Source organism: Hesperophylax consimilis, chromosome 26, assembly GCF_061612785.1.
Source record: "Hesperophylax consimilis isolate HC1 chromosome 26, BYU_Hcon_1.0, whole genome shotgun sequence".
In the NCBI taxonomy this organism is placed as follows: Eukaryota; Metazoa; Arthropoda; class Insecta; order Trichoptera; family Limnephilidae; genus Hesperophylax; species Hesperophylax consimilis.
This window is the reverse complement of record NC_142861.1, coordinates 19,883,312-19,898,751: the sequence shown is the minus strand read 5'-3', so window position 1 is coordinate 19,898,751 and position 15,440 is coordinate 19,883,312. Positions and strand designations below refer to the sequence as shown.

At 37.9% G+C, this 15,440-nt stretch overlaps 1 protein-coding gene across 1 annotated transcript; it reads left to right on the top strand.

Annotated features, from left to right (window-relative positions):
• The first annotated feature begins 209 nt into the window (after nt 1-209).
• Nucleotides 210-13,778, top strand: LOC149411263 (uncharacterized). Its single transcript, XM_089647388.1, has 9 exons — nt 210-391; nt 475-635; nt 7,268-7,467; nt 7,945-8,125; nt 8,461-8,627; nt 10,407-10,628; nt 11,238-11,417; nt 12,066-12,231; nt 13,337-13,778. Exons 1-9 carry the CDS (start codon nt 358-360, stop codon nt 13,406-13,408), a joined length of 1,383 nt encoding a protein of 460 aa, XP_089503514.1. The 5' UTR covers nt 210-357; the 3' UTR covers nt 13,409-13,778.
• Nucleotides 13,779-15,440: the final 1,662 nt, after the last annotated feature.

Sequence of the window (15,440 nt, the reverse complement as noted above, 5' to 3'; positions counted from 1 at the left end):
AGATGAGACGAAAAATCAAACTGTGGTAAATAAAACCTAAAATGAATTGAACAATTACAAGTTTGTAAATCGGTTTACTCAAAATGGATATTCCGATTATAAAAATACTGTGATTATGAACATCACTAGTTGGGAGATAAGTAATATATTTATGTTTATGGTCAACGGCCATCGACGAAGTACAACCGTTGCGCGCTGTTTTAAAATTTGTCTTTGGTTTTCCAACTGTTTGTTTTGTGAAACTTCAAATCGCTTCAAATTCAATTTGTCCAACTCCAAACGTACAAATCGTAAAAGTTGAAAAAATCGGTTTGCTTGGTAATTCTCTTTAATTTCTGTTAATAAACAAAGCTCAACATGAACATGAGGGTAGTAAAAAGAACTAACGAAGGTAAAGATACACACATGCGGTACGGTTATGTTACGATACACTTATTTTGTTTTATTAAAAAAACGAATTTTTGTATTTTACAGATGGTTATGTGCTGAATTGCTTCGTCGAGCAATGGAATTCGAATATGCAGGGTTATCAAATCACGTTAGAGGATATCCAGAAACCGAGGCCAATGTTTTTTATTGAATGCATTATTCAAATATTTGACGCTCTTGGGCTTGCTGGGGACGACATTATTCAGGTTTGACATGTTATAATTCAAATTTTGGTAAATTTGTCGAATTCCGCTGCATGCAAAAGCTCTTTAAAAAACAACACTTGATTTTAACTTAAATATCTAACGGAGACAACTATTTAAGTCGGAGGTTTAAGTAAACATACACAAAATACATTTTTAGGATTTAGTTTGGGTTATTTTAATAATTTATTTATTAACCTTCAAACATAACTTTGATTGAGAAAATATGGAAATTTAATGCATCTTTTACCATCTCCCACCACCTAAATAGTTATTTCTTGTAGAAATTGTGTTGAAACTTAGTGCTATTAAATATTTTTCCATACTAAGCGTGCAACGGATATCGAAGTTTAATCATATTTTTTATTTACCGAAAAAGTAAACCTGGTTCTTGAAGAGGCCCATGTTGTAGGAGGAAAAAAACCAAGACGAGAGAATCATTCGATGAACATAAGGAGTGGTAGAAGCGACTTGTTCTGGCATGTTTCTCCACAATAAAGTTAATCAAAAGGTGTTGTTGAATGTTATACACCCTGTCATATTGATTTGCATATTTCTGACGACTTTGTAACAATCATTTCTGACTATTGTATATGTGCAATAATAGCTCCTTGGTGATTTTATTACAAATGGTACCTCTGTCCCAAGACAGTTGCATGAAATGACTTTAACCTTGCTTGGATACCAGATCTGAATAGATTTAATACTTCCCAGCCTTACTCTTCCCCATCTCTTTCCTTGCACTCACTTCACAACATATCCCAGTTGGGGTTTGAATCATTAACTGGTGGGTTGTAGAGCTCCCTACAAATATAGATCCCCACGCGTAGTAGCCGTTCATTGGTGTTTTGCGCGTCGTGTGCTGCTAGCTTGTCAGCTAATCGTAAATACTCACTGTTGTTTGACAAAGTGGTGTTTTTATAAATTGTACTGTCTTACCAGATAATGTGTTCATGTATTTACTAATATTTTATGTTTATTTCTCACAGAACATAAAGTTTAGTTTTACGCAGTAAAGTTGTAGTTTCCCTAGAATAGCTACTAATATTCAGAGAAATGATTTTTTCTCCCTCAACTATATATATCTAAATAAAGAAGATTGTCTGTGGTGGGCGGGCAGCCTGGTTTTGTTTTTATATCTGCAGTTTTATGCTAGGATCATTTTGCCATAAAATCGACTCGAGTACGATTAAGCTGAAAACTGCAAACTAAATGCTAAATGTTAAATATCCTCAGCAGATATGCCCAATATCAAACTAAATGTTAAATATCTGCGGCAGATACGCCCAATATCAAACTAAATGCCAAATGTTAAATATCCGCGGAAGATACGCCCGATATCAAACTAAATGTTAAATATCCGCGGCAGATACGCCCGATATCAAACTAAATGCTAAATGTTAAATATCCGCGGCAGATACGCCCAATATCAAACTAAATGCTAAATGTTAAATATCTGCGGCAGATACGCCCAATATCAAACTAAATGCTAAATGTTAAATATCCGCGGCAGATACGCCCGATATCAAACTAAATGCTAAATGTTAAATATCCGCGGCAGATACGCCCAATATCAAACTAAATGCTAAATGTTAAATATCTGCGGCAGATACGCCCAATATCAAACTAAATGCTAAATATTAAATATCTGCGGCAGATACGCCCAATATCAAACTAAATGCCAAATGTAAAATATCCGCGGCAGATACGCCCGATATCAAACTAAATGCTAAATGTTAAATATCCGCGGCAGATACGCCCGATATCAAACTAAATGCTAAATGTTAAATATCCGCGGCAGATACGCCCAATATCAAACTAAATGCTAAATATCTGCAGCAGATACGCCGGATATCAAACTAAATGCTAAATGTTAAATATCCGCGGCAGATATGCCGTATATCAATCAGTTAATTCTTCCACCTGTTGTATACGTAAACGAATACGCAACATTGTTGATAAGAAAACCATTGAAATTGTGTACTATACCTTGTGCCACTCAATTATTATCAGATATGGTATACTAAGCTGTGGCGGTGCAGCCAAAACTATACTAGATCCGTTAGCCAAGGCACAAAAAGCTGTAATAAGAGTGATGGATAAAAAACCTTATATGTATCCATCAACACCCTTATTTAAGGAAACAAAATTATTAGACGTAAGCCAGATTTATATACATGCACTCATAATGTACTTTACGAACAATCCCAAGCTTCATAGTCTTGTAGAACACAGTTACACAACAAGACTAAGATCAGAACAAAGGATGATAGTGCCAAAAATGAATACATCGTTTGGACAACGTTTTCATGTATTCCCGGCTCCTAAGGTGTATAATGGGTTCAAGCAGCAATACAGTAAGGTTAAAACAGACCTTTTTCAAAAGCAAATTACCGTATGGCTGATAGAAAGTGGCAGAACGAAATCGGAAAGCTTCCTGAATGAAATTTTTGTCTGACTGAAAAAAGACCCTTAAGTGAAATCATTCTGAATTTATCCCTATTATCATATATATATTTATAACTTTGGTTTTTGTATTACCATTTGTATTACGATATTATGTACAACATTGTATTATTGTTTTTATATGTTCTTATTTATAATACACCATAATACGGGCATTTGCCTAGTTTGGGGTATTAATAATAATAATCAATAAATACCTTATTCTTTTGATAGAGGCCTAGAATATACAGTGCAGTGATATTTTTGTTATTTGTTTTTGGGGTATTATGCCGTGTTGCGCTAACTCCTTCTTTAGCCAACGTTTCGGACAGCATTGCAGTGTCCATCATCAGGGCAGATGTCTTATTTCAAATAAGACATCTGCCCTGATGATGGACACTGCAATGCTGTCCGAAACGTTGGCTAAAGAAGGAGTTAGCGCAACACGGCATAATACCCCAAAAACAAATAACAAAAATACTTTTGGCCGTGAAAATCTTAAATCATAAGTGCAGTGATAGTTGGAACTCTAGTGGTAGTAAAAAAAGGAATTAAACAAATAAATAAATTTTAAATATAAAACTTTAGTTCATTGATGCTTTCAGTGCTCACACAAATAGATTGCCTGTGAAAATTACAAATGCTGCAATATTAAATGGAATAAAGTTAAACAATGAATAATATGATATGGATAAGGATAATACACTAGACTCCATAGACATATGAATATTAGTAGACCTGCCCTAAGTAATTAAAAGCGTATTATTCCCCACTCCCCATACCGGTTCCATTGGAGCCGGCTGGGCTCGCGTATGGCTTCCCGTGAATCTTGAGAATGTGACGTCATCATTCTTGTTCGAACTAGCGTCGAGCTATGGTCGAGGCATTTTATGAAATAACACGGCAAAATAGTGGCTTGTGATATGAAAACTTGTAAAAATAGATGTGAAAAAGAGAATAAACCCAATTGTCGTATTACATTCCATATGTAAGCATCATTTTAAGCTTATTCACATCGTATAATATGAATCAGTTGTAGAAACATATACTATCACATCGAGATACATCTGGTCGAATGTAGCGATTCTCAAGTGTGCGCATCGTTGTTACTGGGAAGTAAATTATGAACACTTATAAAAGTGTCTTAACTAAATACGTAAACAAAATATTCGACTCTGAAAATAGAAGAAATTTTTTTTTGCCGAATTTGGACTTTGCAAATTTGTTCATAACGCGGCGAGTAATTTGCGCTCCCATGTAAAAATGTCTATTCATTCAAAAGCAGATTTTACTTTTAAGAACTAAATGGTGATATTATAATGCGAGATGCCTATATACTGTCAGATTGATTTATTGACGAATCACAGTCAGCTTTACCCCCTTCGTTCTTCAACAGTTGATTTTACCCCTCACCTTTAATTTCTAGTCTATATATTCATATGTCTGTGCTAGACTCCCATTTTACACGGTGGATATATTCCATGCAATACCGTGAAAAAAAATAAATTTTTACAATACCCAAAATTTTAGAGTTAATTTGTGGAGCAGAATATCAAGAAAACATGGTGTCAAACTAGGTGTCAGCAATGTCCGACGGAATCCACTCAACTGACAACTAACTACATTCCCGCCCCGTTTTCCGCATAGTACATACTGAGTAGTAAGTAAAAGCAAAGAATGTAGCACTGTCTTATTTCAACACTGTGTGCAAACAGGGAGTCCAGTGTATAATGATTATACTGTGCAGATAATATACTGTGCCTAACTAGAGCAGGTTGTTCAGCATTTGCAATACATTTAATTCATAAAGATTACTCCTTTCAGAAATCAGGTATAGATTATATATTAATTACTTGTGAATAGTAATCGATAACAAATTAAAACTTAACACTAATTTTATTTGGTTTTACGGCCAGCCTTTCAGGCTTTTACATGGATTTTAAGAAAAGAATATACTAGTGTGCTATCGGAAACTATACACAAAAATTTAAAAGCATGATATAACAGTAAACTGATAAACTGAATATGAAACAATATTTTTATAACATGTAACAATAACTTAAAATAATATAGAAACAATACTACATATAAGACAAATGACTAAAACTACATTACCAATGCTACTATAATTTGTAGGATTCAACAAAGTGCTGGTATATATACGCTTAATTCTATAAATGGCGTCATTAAATATATCAATAGTACCCCCAAATTTGTTGCCTATATCATGCAAGCTATTGGTTAGTCAGTGTGTCTGATAGTTGGTTGTGTATGTATTGCAAAATGATGTTACATTTTGTCTTGTGTTCAGTCGGCACATGGAATTTAATAGTGGCGACGATGGTAGGACTGTCAATTAAGTTGTTAATGACTCTGTGTAACACAGCCAGAGTTAAACCTTTTGAACGCATTAATTTGCTCCGTTTTATCTATACCCGTACGCGGTACATATTTTCAAATACCTATGCACGCAATTAAATGTCAAATTATAGCATTCTGGCATGATTTATTGGACTATATAGACAGAACAGATTATTCTCCACAATATGATAACAAATCCTCGTGTGTCAAAACTCTTAGATGTTTATAAAAACAAAATCATAAAATTTCATACAAAGACATACCATATCTTTTGAATGTGGTCCCGCCATTCACTCGGCGTGTGTGTACTTAGGCCACTGCGTTGATAGACACAAGTGGGACACCATGAGCACTTACCATTTTTTGTTATGAAAACTTTTTCTAAAACTGGACACTTAAATTTTATGTCACTTAATATAATAACAAAATTGAACTAACGCCATCCGTTGGCAAAATTGTAAACTATAGCACTAGAAGGCGCAAAGAGGCTCACGTGATTATCGATGTTTTTTAATGAAATACAATTTTATTTTCGAGAAATTCTTGTAGATGTCAGCATCGTGATAGTTCTACGAATGTTCAAGCGAGCGGGAAATAAATTTATGTCAAAAGACCGCTGGAATAATAATAATAATAATAATAATAATACTTGGATGACTTGTATAGCGCCGTTTTTGTGCAAAAACACCTCAAGGGCGCTGTAATAATATCGGCATTCAAAGTTTCCGTATCAACTGTTGATACAGCCGCGTGTGAGTATGGACTTTTTGCCGTAACAACAGTTGATACGGCCGCGTGCAAAGGGTTAAAACACAGCTTTGAAATGTTAACTTGAAAAAATCTGCAAAAAATGTTAACTTCTTTAGGATAAAGGGAAAATTAGATATTAAAATGAGGAAATTGTTCTACAACACCACTGTAGCATCTTACCTGAATTACTACACAAGTGTCATTTTTCTGAGCAATGACACACAAGTTAAAATAATTCAGAACAGAATTATCCTAGTATATCTGCCGTAGTAGATGTATGTACTAGGATACAAATAATGCAATACCAACTCAATATGCTCAGTGTGTGGCAATTTTTAGTCTATAATACCCTAGTATGTATTTATTTATCAGTTAAAAAATAAAATGTTGCTAGATTATATGTCAAAAAGTGTTATTATTACTTGTACAGTTCATGGTTATCCTGCGAGAAGCTGCAATAATTTTAGATTTCCTAAGACAAATTTATTGGGAAACCGAAACAATATTTACTGTGAAGGTTTTAATTAAAATGTTCTATGAACTCCCTTTAAATATTAAAAGCCAAAAGTCTTGCAGTTTTTGTGGGTTATGTCTCAATGTTATGAAGTTCAAATTTTAGTACGTAGGTAATAAAATGTTAAAATATTATAGTTAAATAAAATATACTTATAGTTATTAACTATAATATTATAGTTAAAAAAAATGTACTTCATGAATCTTCAGAAATAAGATACGTTCTCTCCTGAATAATCTAGAAGCCCTAGAAATAAATAAATCCCTAAAAATAAATAAACAATAAGATTTATTGAATAGCCCAATTTTAAATATGTTCGCCTTTTTTCATCCACTCTTCCCCCTCTCTTTTACCTACCTCCCCCTCACCAAATTTGGTGTTCTCTCCTCATTTTATACATTTCTTATGCACTGTAATTCTATAATAATTTTAGTATGTTTTTATGAAACCCCGAGGAAGATTCTGGCTATAGCGAGTCCGGCTGGTATATATATTATATACTCAATAAATTGGTGTCGAAAGCAAAGTTATTGTACTACAATGATGATAATGAATATGTTTGCAGACTCCCGTGGACTGTGTGGACGTGGACAATGATGTGGTGGAGTCGTTCAGCAGGCTCGCCCCGCTGGTGATGCTGACGGAGGCGGTCAACGCGCTGCTTGCCGGCATCTACGAGTCCAACCTGGTGGACATGCAGCTCGTCAAGATCACCCCCTTCGACCTCATTACACCTACTCAGACCACCACCCTCGCACCGCTCAGGTACTCCCTCGCACATTCCTGATACTTCTTCTCAGCTTTGAACTTCTTTTTAGCTGCACCCTTCTTTCATTCAAGTCTTTGCGCCGCTTAACCGCTTTATCTTTGAAAATAATGCATATTATATTTGAATTAAATTTTTACTAAGTCATCACACCCCAGCTAAAAAAGTAATATATGAAATTAATGTGTACATACTTTGTAATATGACTCCATAAACTGAAGTAAAGTCAGTTATGGGTTATTTTAGTGATGTTTTGTGTGTGTAAAAAATGTTCATATTAAATTATTATTGTTTTCACTTGGCCCAAATCATTACAAAAATTAAAACAATTTCTGCCTTCCCTTAAAAAAAGACACATAGATTAGACTTGTAAAAATATGAGAGACCAATGCCCTTTTCACCATTAAAGTAGGACCGGCGTAAGAGAAGATCCACCCTTTCTTCATATAAAGTGTGTTAATATGGTTGTTACACAGATGCCTACTGAACTACCTGGTGTTTGTGGAGGGGCGGGAGCAAGAGGCCCAGGAGCGGGAACGCGAGCTTCAGGAGATGGCGGCCAACTACGAGAGCCTGCTGAGTCAGAAGGACGCGCTGGAGGACGACCTGCACCAGATTCACATGGAGGAGGCCAACCGGGGCCAGAGGATGAAACAGGCAAGTTACATTGCAAAAGTCTCAAGGTGTTTGTTACTGATGCCTGATGAACTAACTGGTGTTTGTGGAGGTGCCGGAGAAAGAGGCCAGAAGCTGTATGTCACTGTGCAGGCATAGTATGTTTATCATAGATTCAATAGAACGGTTATTCACCAAGGAATGATGTGAGATTTTCACAGCCAAAAGTATTATAGTGATTTGTTTTTGGGGTATTATTCCGTGTTGCGCCTTCTCCTTTCGCCAACGTTTCAGACAGCATTGCAGTGTCCATCATCAGGGCAGATGTGTAATTGTCCAGGTTATTCACCAAATTTAATATGTTAATTGCACTCCAGCTGGAGGACAAGATAAAGCGGCTAACAGTGGAGCCTGTGGAGCACCAGGAGAAGATCGAGGAACTGGACCAGCAGCTGAAAAGCGTGCAGATGAAGAACTGCCAGCTGCTGGCCATACAGGAGACGCAACAGGTGCAGCAGACGGAGTTGCAGAATCAGCTCACCAGGTTAGCTCACCAGATTTAGCCCTTCTCACTTATACATACACACACTTGTAAACTATTGCTTTAATAAACTATATGCTGTACCTCCTCACTTATGTTGAGACTGCAACGAGTTCACCGAATTCAATTCAGGGGTAGGCAGAGAGGACGGACCGCCAAACAACTCGGTCTTGGCACACACTCCTTGCCTCATTCACATTCATACATCGTCTCACACATACTCTTCTATTGTTCTGACTCTTGACATGGCCCGACTCAAGTATCTGATTCACTTGGTCGTGCCATGTCTTCCTCGGGCGTCCTTGACTTCTGCTACCATTCACATTTGCATCTTATATTCTCCTTACACTCCTTTCTTCGCTCATTCGCTCTACATGCCCAAACCATCTAAGCTTCCCTTTCTTGATATTACTCACTACGCTTACATCAGCCTTGCACTCTTTGCGGATCTCCACATTCCTCACACGATCATACATGGTTTTACCACACATACGCCTCAGGGATCTCATTTCAACAGCATTCAATCTACTTTCATCCTTTCTTTGCCAGTTCCTTGCCTCACTTCCATACATCAGGGTAGGTACAAGCACTCCATTGTGGACTGCTAACTTTGCTTCTTTGGACAATTTTTTGTTAGCGCCAACTGCGTTAAGTCCTCCATTAATGGAGTTACCTGCATTTACCCTTCTTTCAATATCTCTGTCAGCCTTCCCATCTCTCGTAAACATGCTTCCTAAATACACAAACTCATCCACCTGCTCCAAGTATTCCTCATTCACAGCTATATTGCACACTGTTTTCGTACTCTCTCTTTCAAACACCATTACTTTAGACTTACTTACATTCATCTAATGTGTGGCCATCGCCTCAATGTCAGCAAAGTTGTGAAAATTTCCAAGATAACTGATTCACCTATAGAGATCAACAGAGGACGATCTAATGACCTAAGTTGCAGTAGAGGGGACAACGATTTCACGCTATAAAAGGCGATGTTCGCCAACAGTGACAATAATAGAATATCAATTCAGTCTTAACCTTGTCTACGTAGCTGTCGCATATGTGATCGCAGGCTATCCCCGTTCGCGGATGTCTCATATTATTTTATCCATGAAGTTTCACTGAAACACATGAAAAACATACATTGTGTCAAAATATGCTGCGTGGTGAGAAAGATTGCATTGGAAAGGCATTGAAAACGTTGACCTGGATAAATAGTTCCACCATTATATATAATATCAGATTTGCTTCGAACTCACTGCACTTGACTGGATTTTATGATATTTTGAACCTGAAAGAAATGCTCCTAGTTTACTAAAATAAATCTTGTTCCTGTGACAAGGAAATAATGTATCTTAATATTATTCTATCTCGTTTCGTCACTTGCAAACATTGATTATCATAATATTTTATTTCGAATAGTCACAGTACTGTAATTTATTTACAGGAAAGCTTTTATTTGTGAAGAAGAATGGTTATTTAGTGCTGAAAAATATAATAAAACTTAAGAATATTTTCCTGTTTCTTCATTATAATATATTTTTTTAATAACATTAGAGAGAAAAAAAACATTTCTATCAATATAAGTAGCTATCCGGGGGAAACTACATATGATATATACAGATTTAATAAATATATAAACATATTTGGTGAGAATGTGCAGTTTACAAAAACATAATTTTGCTAAATTAAGTAAGTTATTATGAAAAGAGTCGACGCATGGTGGGCCGCTTGGCATTTTATCCAACACACTAAGAGTTAAGTCTTATTTTGTTTATATTCCAGGCTGCGATCCTGCGTGGTGTCTGACGAGGAGCAGCAAGAGGTGGTGAAGGCGCGAGAGAAGGCAGAGCAGCGCCAGCAGGAAGCGCGCGTGGCGTGCAGCGAGGCGAACGCCAACCTGTGGGAGCGCGAGGCCAGCATCAAGACTCTGGGGGCCAACCTCGCGCGCATCCGGCAGGTGCAGGGGCAGCTGGATGCCAGCGAGCAGCTTTACCACACTATTGGGTGAGATAACCTTAACTTCCCCGTGACCTTTCATACATCCAATTGTTTTATTTGATGCAAAAAAAGAGTACGATCCAGAAAAAATGCACGCTCTTCAACCTCTAAACTTGTCTGAAAGGAAACATTAGAACGCGTGGTATTTTCATTTTGACGCAAGAGAACTGTGTAAGGCTTAGTGAAGTACTGCAAAGTAATGCAAAGTAATGCAAAATCATGGGTTTTTGGTTTGAAAATTTGATCGCTTAGAATTTTTTACATGCTTTAATTAAATACTGCGAGTAGAACACATCTTGGCTTTTGAAATAATAGAGCACTTTTTTGATAAGTCTTTTTATAAGCCTAGAAAAAAATTGAGCATCAGACCTATAAAAACTGATTTACAGTTCAAAATCTCCTATTTACCAACCCTTTTTCATTTAAAGTTTTATTGTATAATGTGGCAAATTAAGTTCTTTAGAAAATGATTGTAAAACATTTAAATATTTGTGTAAAGGTTATATTAAACAGAAGACAATCCTCAAAATAGGCATTTTTTCTAATCGTTGTCATCGCCCATTAGTACATATACTGAATATTTCATGCTATAATTTTTGTTTTGTTTGTTGGCAGCGAGGTGGAGCGCCTGAGGGAGGAGGGTGATTCGGGTGAAACCGAGCTACAACGCCTGGGGGCGAGCAAGCAAGAGCTGCTGCGGCGTCTGGAGGAATTGCGAGGGGAGCAGGCCGCCTGGCAGGCCGACGCGCAAAAGGCGGGACGCGAAGCAAATGCACAGCTGCAGGCTTGCCTTAGGTAACTAATTAACTTGCTAACCATCACGCCATTTCCCGCAGGGGTAGTCAGGGAAGAAAGACCGCCACAGAACTCTGTCGGACAGAAATTTCCCTAGACATACCATCACTGAATGATAGTGTCTCCGTCAGATACATCATTTTTCGCATGTTTTTTACGAAATCACTTTCATCGCTTGAAATCTATTCTAACTTAATTATAAGTACGTATCCATATATATTATGTTAACATCATGTTTTGTGTATCCTGTTTTTTAAAACAGTAGAAACGGAATTGATTGTACTCAAAATTACTGACCTAAAGGATTCTGAATATAGACATATTCAAACAACACAATACATCATAGAATCTAATCATCGTGTCCCTTTCACCAGTAGCCCGCAGGCATATCTGTGCTGTACCAAGTGACTCCCCATGCCATCGATTGGCTGAATAACCTCAGCTTCCACTTTGAACTCCACCATACGAAGAAGAAGATTATTTGATTATTACAGATATTCTGATTGTACTATTATTTTAATTGAATTGTTATTGTGATTGCACTGTTATTGTGATTGCACTGTCATTGTGTTTGCACCGTTATTGTACTATGATTGTACTGTTAATTGTACACTTGTTGGTTTGCAATGTAATTTTGATTAATTGCAGCGAGGACAAGAAGAGTGAGCAGGAGCTGGAGCAGGCCCGGGAGGAAGTGGAGAATTGCGCACGCCGGGTGGAGGAGTGTTGTGCCGCCTCGTTGCGCTACGACAAGGAGCGCGAGCAACTGCTACGTCGCTACACCATTGAGATTCCCGTCGAGTTCCAAGATCCCGTGAGTTCAGACCCCACATGCTTAATGCCGAGTTTATACGAGGACAATACACAAGGAAATACAATTTTGTCCTTTCCCAGCTCCGTGAACAGCTTTGACCACGCAGGATAATCCAATGGTACAATATAACAACTCGACCGTAGTTCAAACGCTGAATGTTTCGAAAATGGATACACAACGACACGCGTTACGAGTGAATTTGCGAAAAGTATTAGGTTTTCTATACCAAGATGTACATATTGGAATTGATGGAGGACGAATAAAATAATAAAAAGAAAAAAAAAAGAATTAACAATTGGATGGGGTGCAGATCTTCACTGGGATTGTCGGCAATAATCGTTAAAGAATTAGTAGAGGGAGACCATCAGGAGTATAAATAGTGCATGTGAATGTCACCAAAGCACTTTAAATTTGAACTAACAATTACCTGCAGCGCGTTTTTCCTGCACTGTTTGTTCCTATAAGTTGGGCAATCAATGCGCCATAAGCAGCTGTGTTCACTATATATTGTTATTAATTTAGTAGTTTCTTCTGGGTTCCATTTACAAAACATTTTTAACCCGATAAAGTACGCAGGAACGACACGTACCCATGGAGCAACTGGCTATTGTCCTACTGCCTTGATGGAGAAGACAGTAGGACGATAGCCAGTAAACACGCATGGGCGGGCAATGCAGACTGGCACAGTGGCGGAGGTAAGACATTGTCCTGCGAAGATAGCCTGCCCGTCTATCTCTAGGAAAATGTCTTCTACCAAACTTCTGTTCACACTATGCCAATGAGTCCAGAGCTGGGTCAATACAATATTGTCCTCTCCTCGTGAATTAGGCGTAACTATGCAACCTGCAGCGTCGTCACTGGATATTGCGAAATTCTTACATTCCTGAACTGCCTTTGTTATCTATTCACCTTTTATTTAGTACTAGCTGTATCCCGCTACTCGTTCCACCTCTCGGGAACGCTGGCATCCCCAATCAGGGCATTATCTGGACTGTTCAGATCTTGTCATTAAACGCAGTTAAAGCCATTTCAAGCAATGGCCCATTGCCTCAGAAATAGTTTAAACTACTAAATCATGTATAAAGAATATTATTGTTGATTCCAGATTCAGAAAAGGATAGAAAACATAAAGGCCACCTTGACCAACACGCTGAGGAGGAAATGCAATCACAATTGAGCTCATTTGCTATCGGACAAGGATTTGGCCTACCGGAGAAGTTACTGAGGTGCCAAGGCATCCATATTGGAAGGACTTTATTTTAAGTGTACATATTTATTAAATAATAGAATAAATGAGAGATTCGTCATAAGCCAATCACTTGCATATATATTATTAAATATTTCACTTGCGATAAGCCAATCACTTTCATTTGAGCCTAGCAGTGCCATTCATAAAGTTATCTCCTCTACTTGACACAGCCAAATATATATTGCAATTCAAAAATAATGTACATTCTTTATATTTGATCAACATTCGAAGTACGGGTGTTTTCTTTCTCTTTGCAAGACTCGGTGAGTTTGAAGAATTTAGCATGATAAACATTTTCCTTAGACACTGACAAATCCGCTGGCCCAGACAACATTCCACCAATATTCCTCAAAACATGCTCTAATACATTATCTAAACCACTTACATTACTATTTAACCGTCTCTTGTCCCTTGGACATTTTCCAGACCGCTGGAAATCTAGCTTCATTACACCGATCTACAAAAAAGGAGACGATACTGACATAGCTAATTATCGCCCCATTTGTATACAGTCAGTACTGCCAAAGCTTTTTGAATCATTGGTCCTTGATGAAATCTATCCCAAATTAATAAAATTAATTAATCAAAAACAGCACGGTTTTATCAAAGGAAGATCCACCGCAACTAACTTAACGGTATTTCAAAACTTCATTATACAATCATTTGCAGAAAATAAACAAGTCGACTGTATATATACAGACTTTTCGAAGGCATTCGACAAAGTATCCCATAAACTACTAATCCAAAAACTATTTGCTCTAGGAAGGAAGGGATAACATGCTAAAATGGTTTAGTAGCTATTTGTCAAATCGTAAACTGTTCGTTAAAATAAAATCTTGGATGTCGAAAGCTTTCCGGGCTACCAGTGGCCTACCGCAAGGTAGTCACCTTGGCCCGGTTTTGTTCCTCATTTTCATCAATGATATAACCAATTGCTTCAACGATGTCGAGGTATTGCTCTTTGCAGATGACGTCAAACTATACAAGAAAATAACTGATATAAATCATTGCCTTCTTCAATATCTTCTTCTTCTTCAATGGCGCTACAGCCCATTTCGAGCCTTGGCCTCCTTTAACATGAGCCTCCACCGCCCTCTGTCCTCGGCTGTCGTCTTCCAATCTGCAACATGGAGTAGTCCTCTGGCATCTTTCCTGACATCGTCCTCCCATCTCAGTCTAGGTCTGCCCGCCTTTCGTTTGCCTCCTGGGTGTCCTGTTAGAACCTTCTTTGGTACACGTGTGCTTGGCATTCGGTGCACATGTCCGGCCCATCTTAGTCTTTGGAGCCGTAAATGAGTAGAGAGTCTGGGAGCTTGGTAGATGTCATATAGCTCCTTATTGTGGCGGATTCTCCATGCCTCTCCCTCTCGCACCGCTCCTAAGATTCTTCGAAGTACCTTTCTTTCGAAGGTGTCCAGCCGTTCCGCAGACTTTGCTGTCAGTGTTCCCGCCTCACATCCATAGGCCAAGACCGTTCTAATAATTGTTTTATACAGGGTTATTTTGGTTTTCCTATGGACGTTTCGGGATTTGAACACTGGCAGCAACGCGAAGTAAGTGTTGTTAGCGGCTGTGATGCGCTTTCTTACTTCTACTGGGTCTTCGTTGTCCTGCGTTATGATGGAGCCCAGGTAGGCAAACTCTTCGACCACTTCAAAGTTATAGGAGTTTTTAAAATTCACTTTATCTTTTATTCTGCGGTGTGGGGTTCTGGTTTGCATCATGATTTTAGTTTTGTTCTCATTGATTTGCAAGCCCACCTCTCTTGCTGCAGTCTCCAAAGGGTCAAACACCTCTCTTACAGCCTGTAAGGATCTTCCAACAATGTTAAGGTCGTCTGCATATCCAACTATTTGATTGCTTTTGTAGCAAATGTTTGAGTCGGTAGCAATCATTGTCTTCCTCACGACATGCTCCAGAACTATATTGAAGAGATTGGGAGCTAAGCCATCACCTTGTT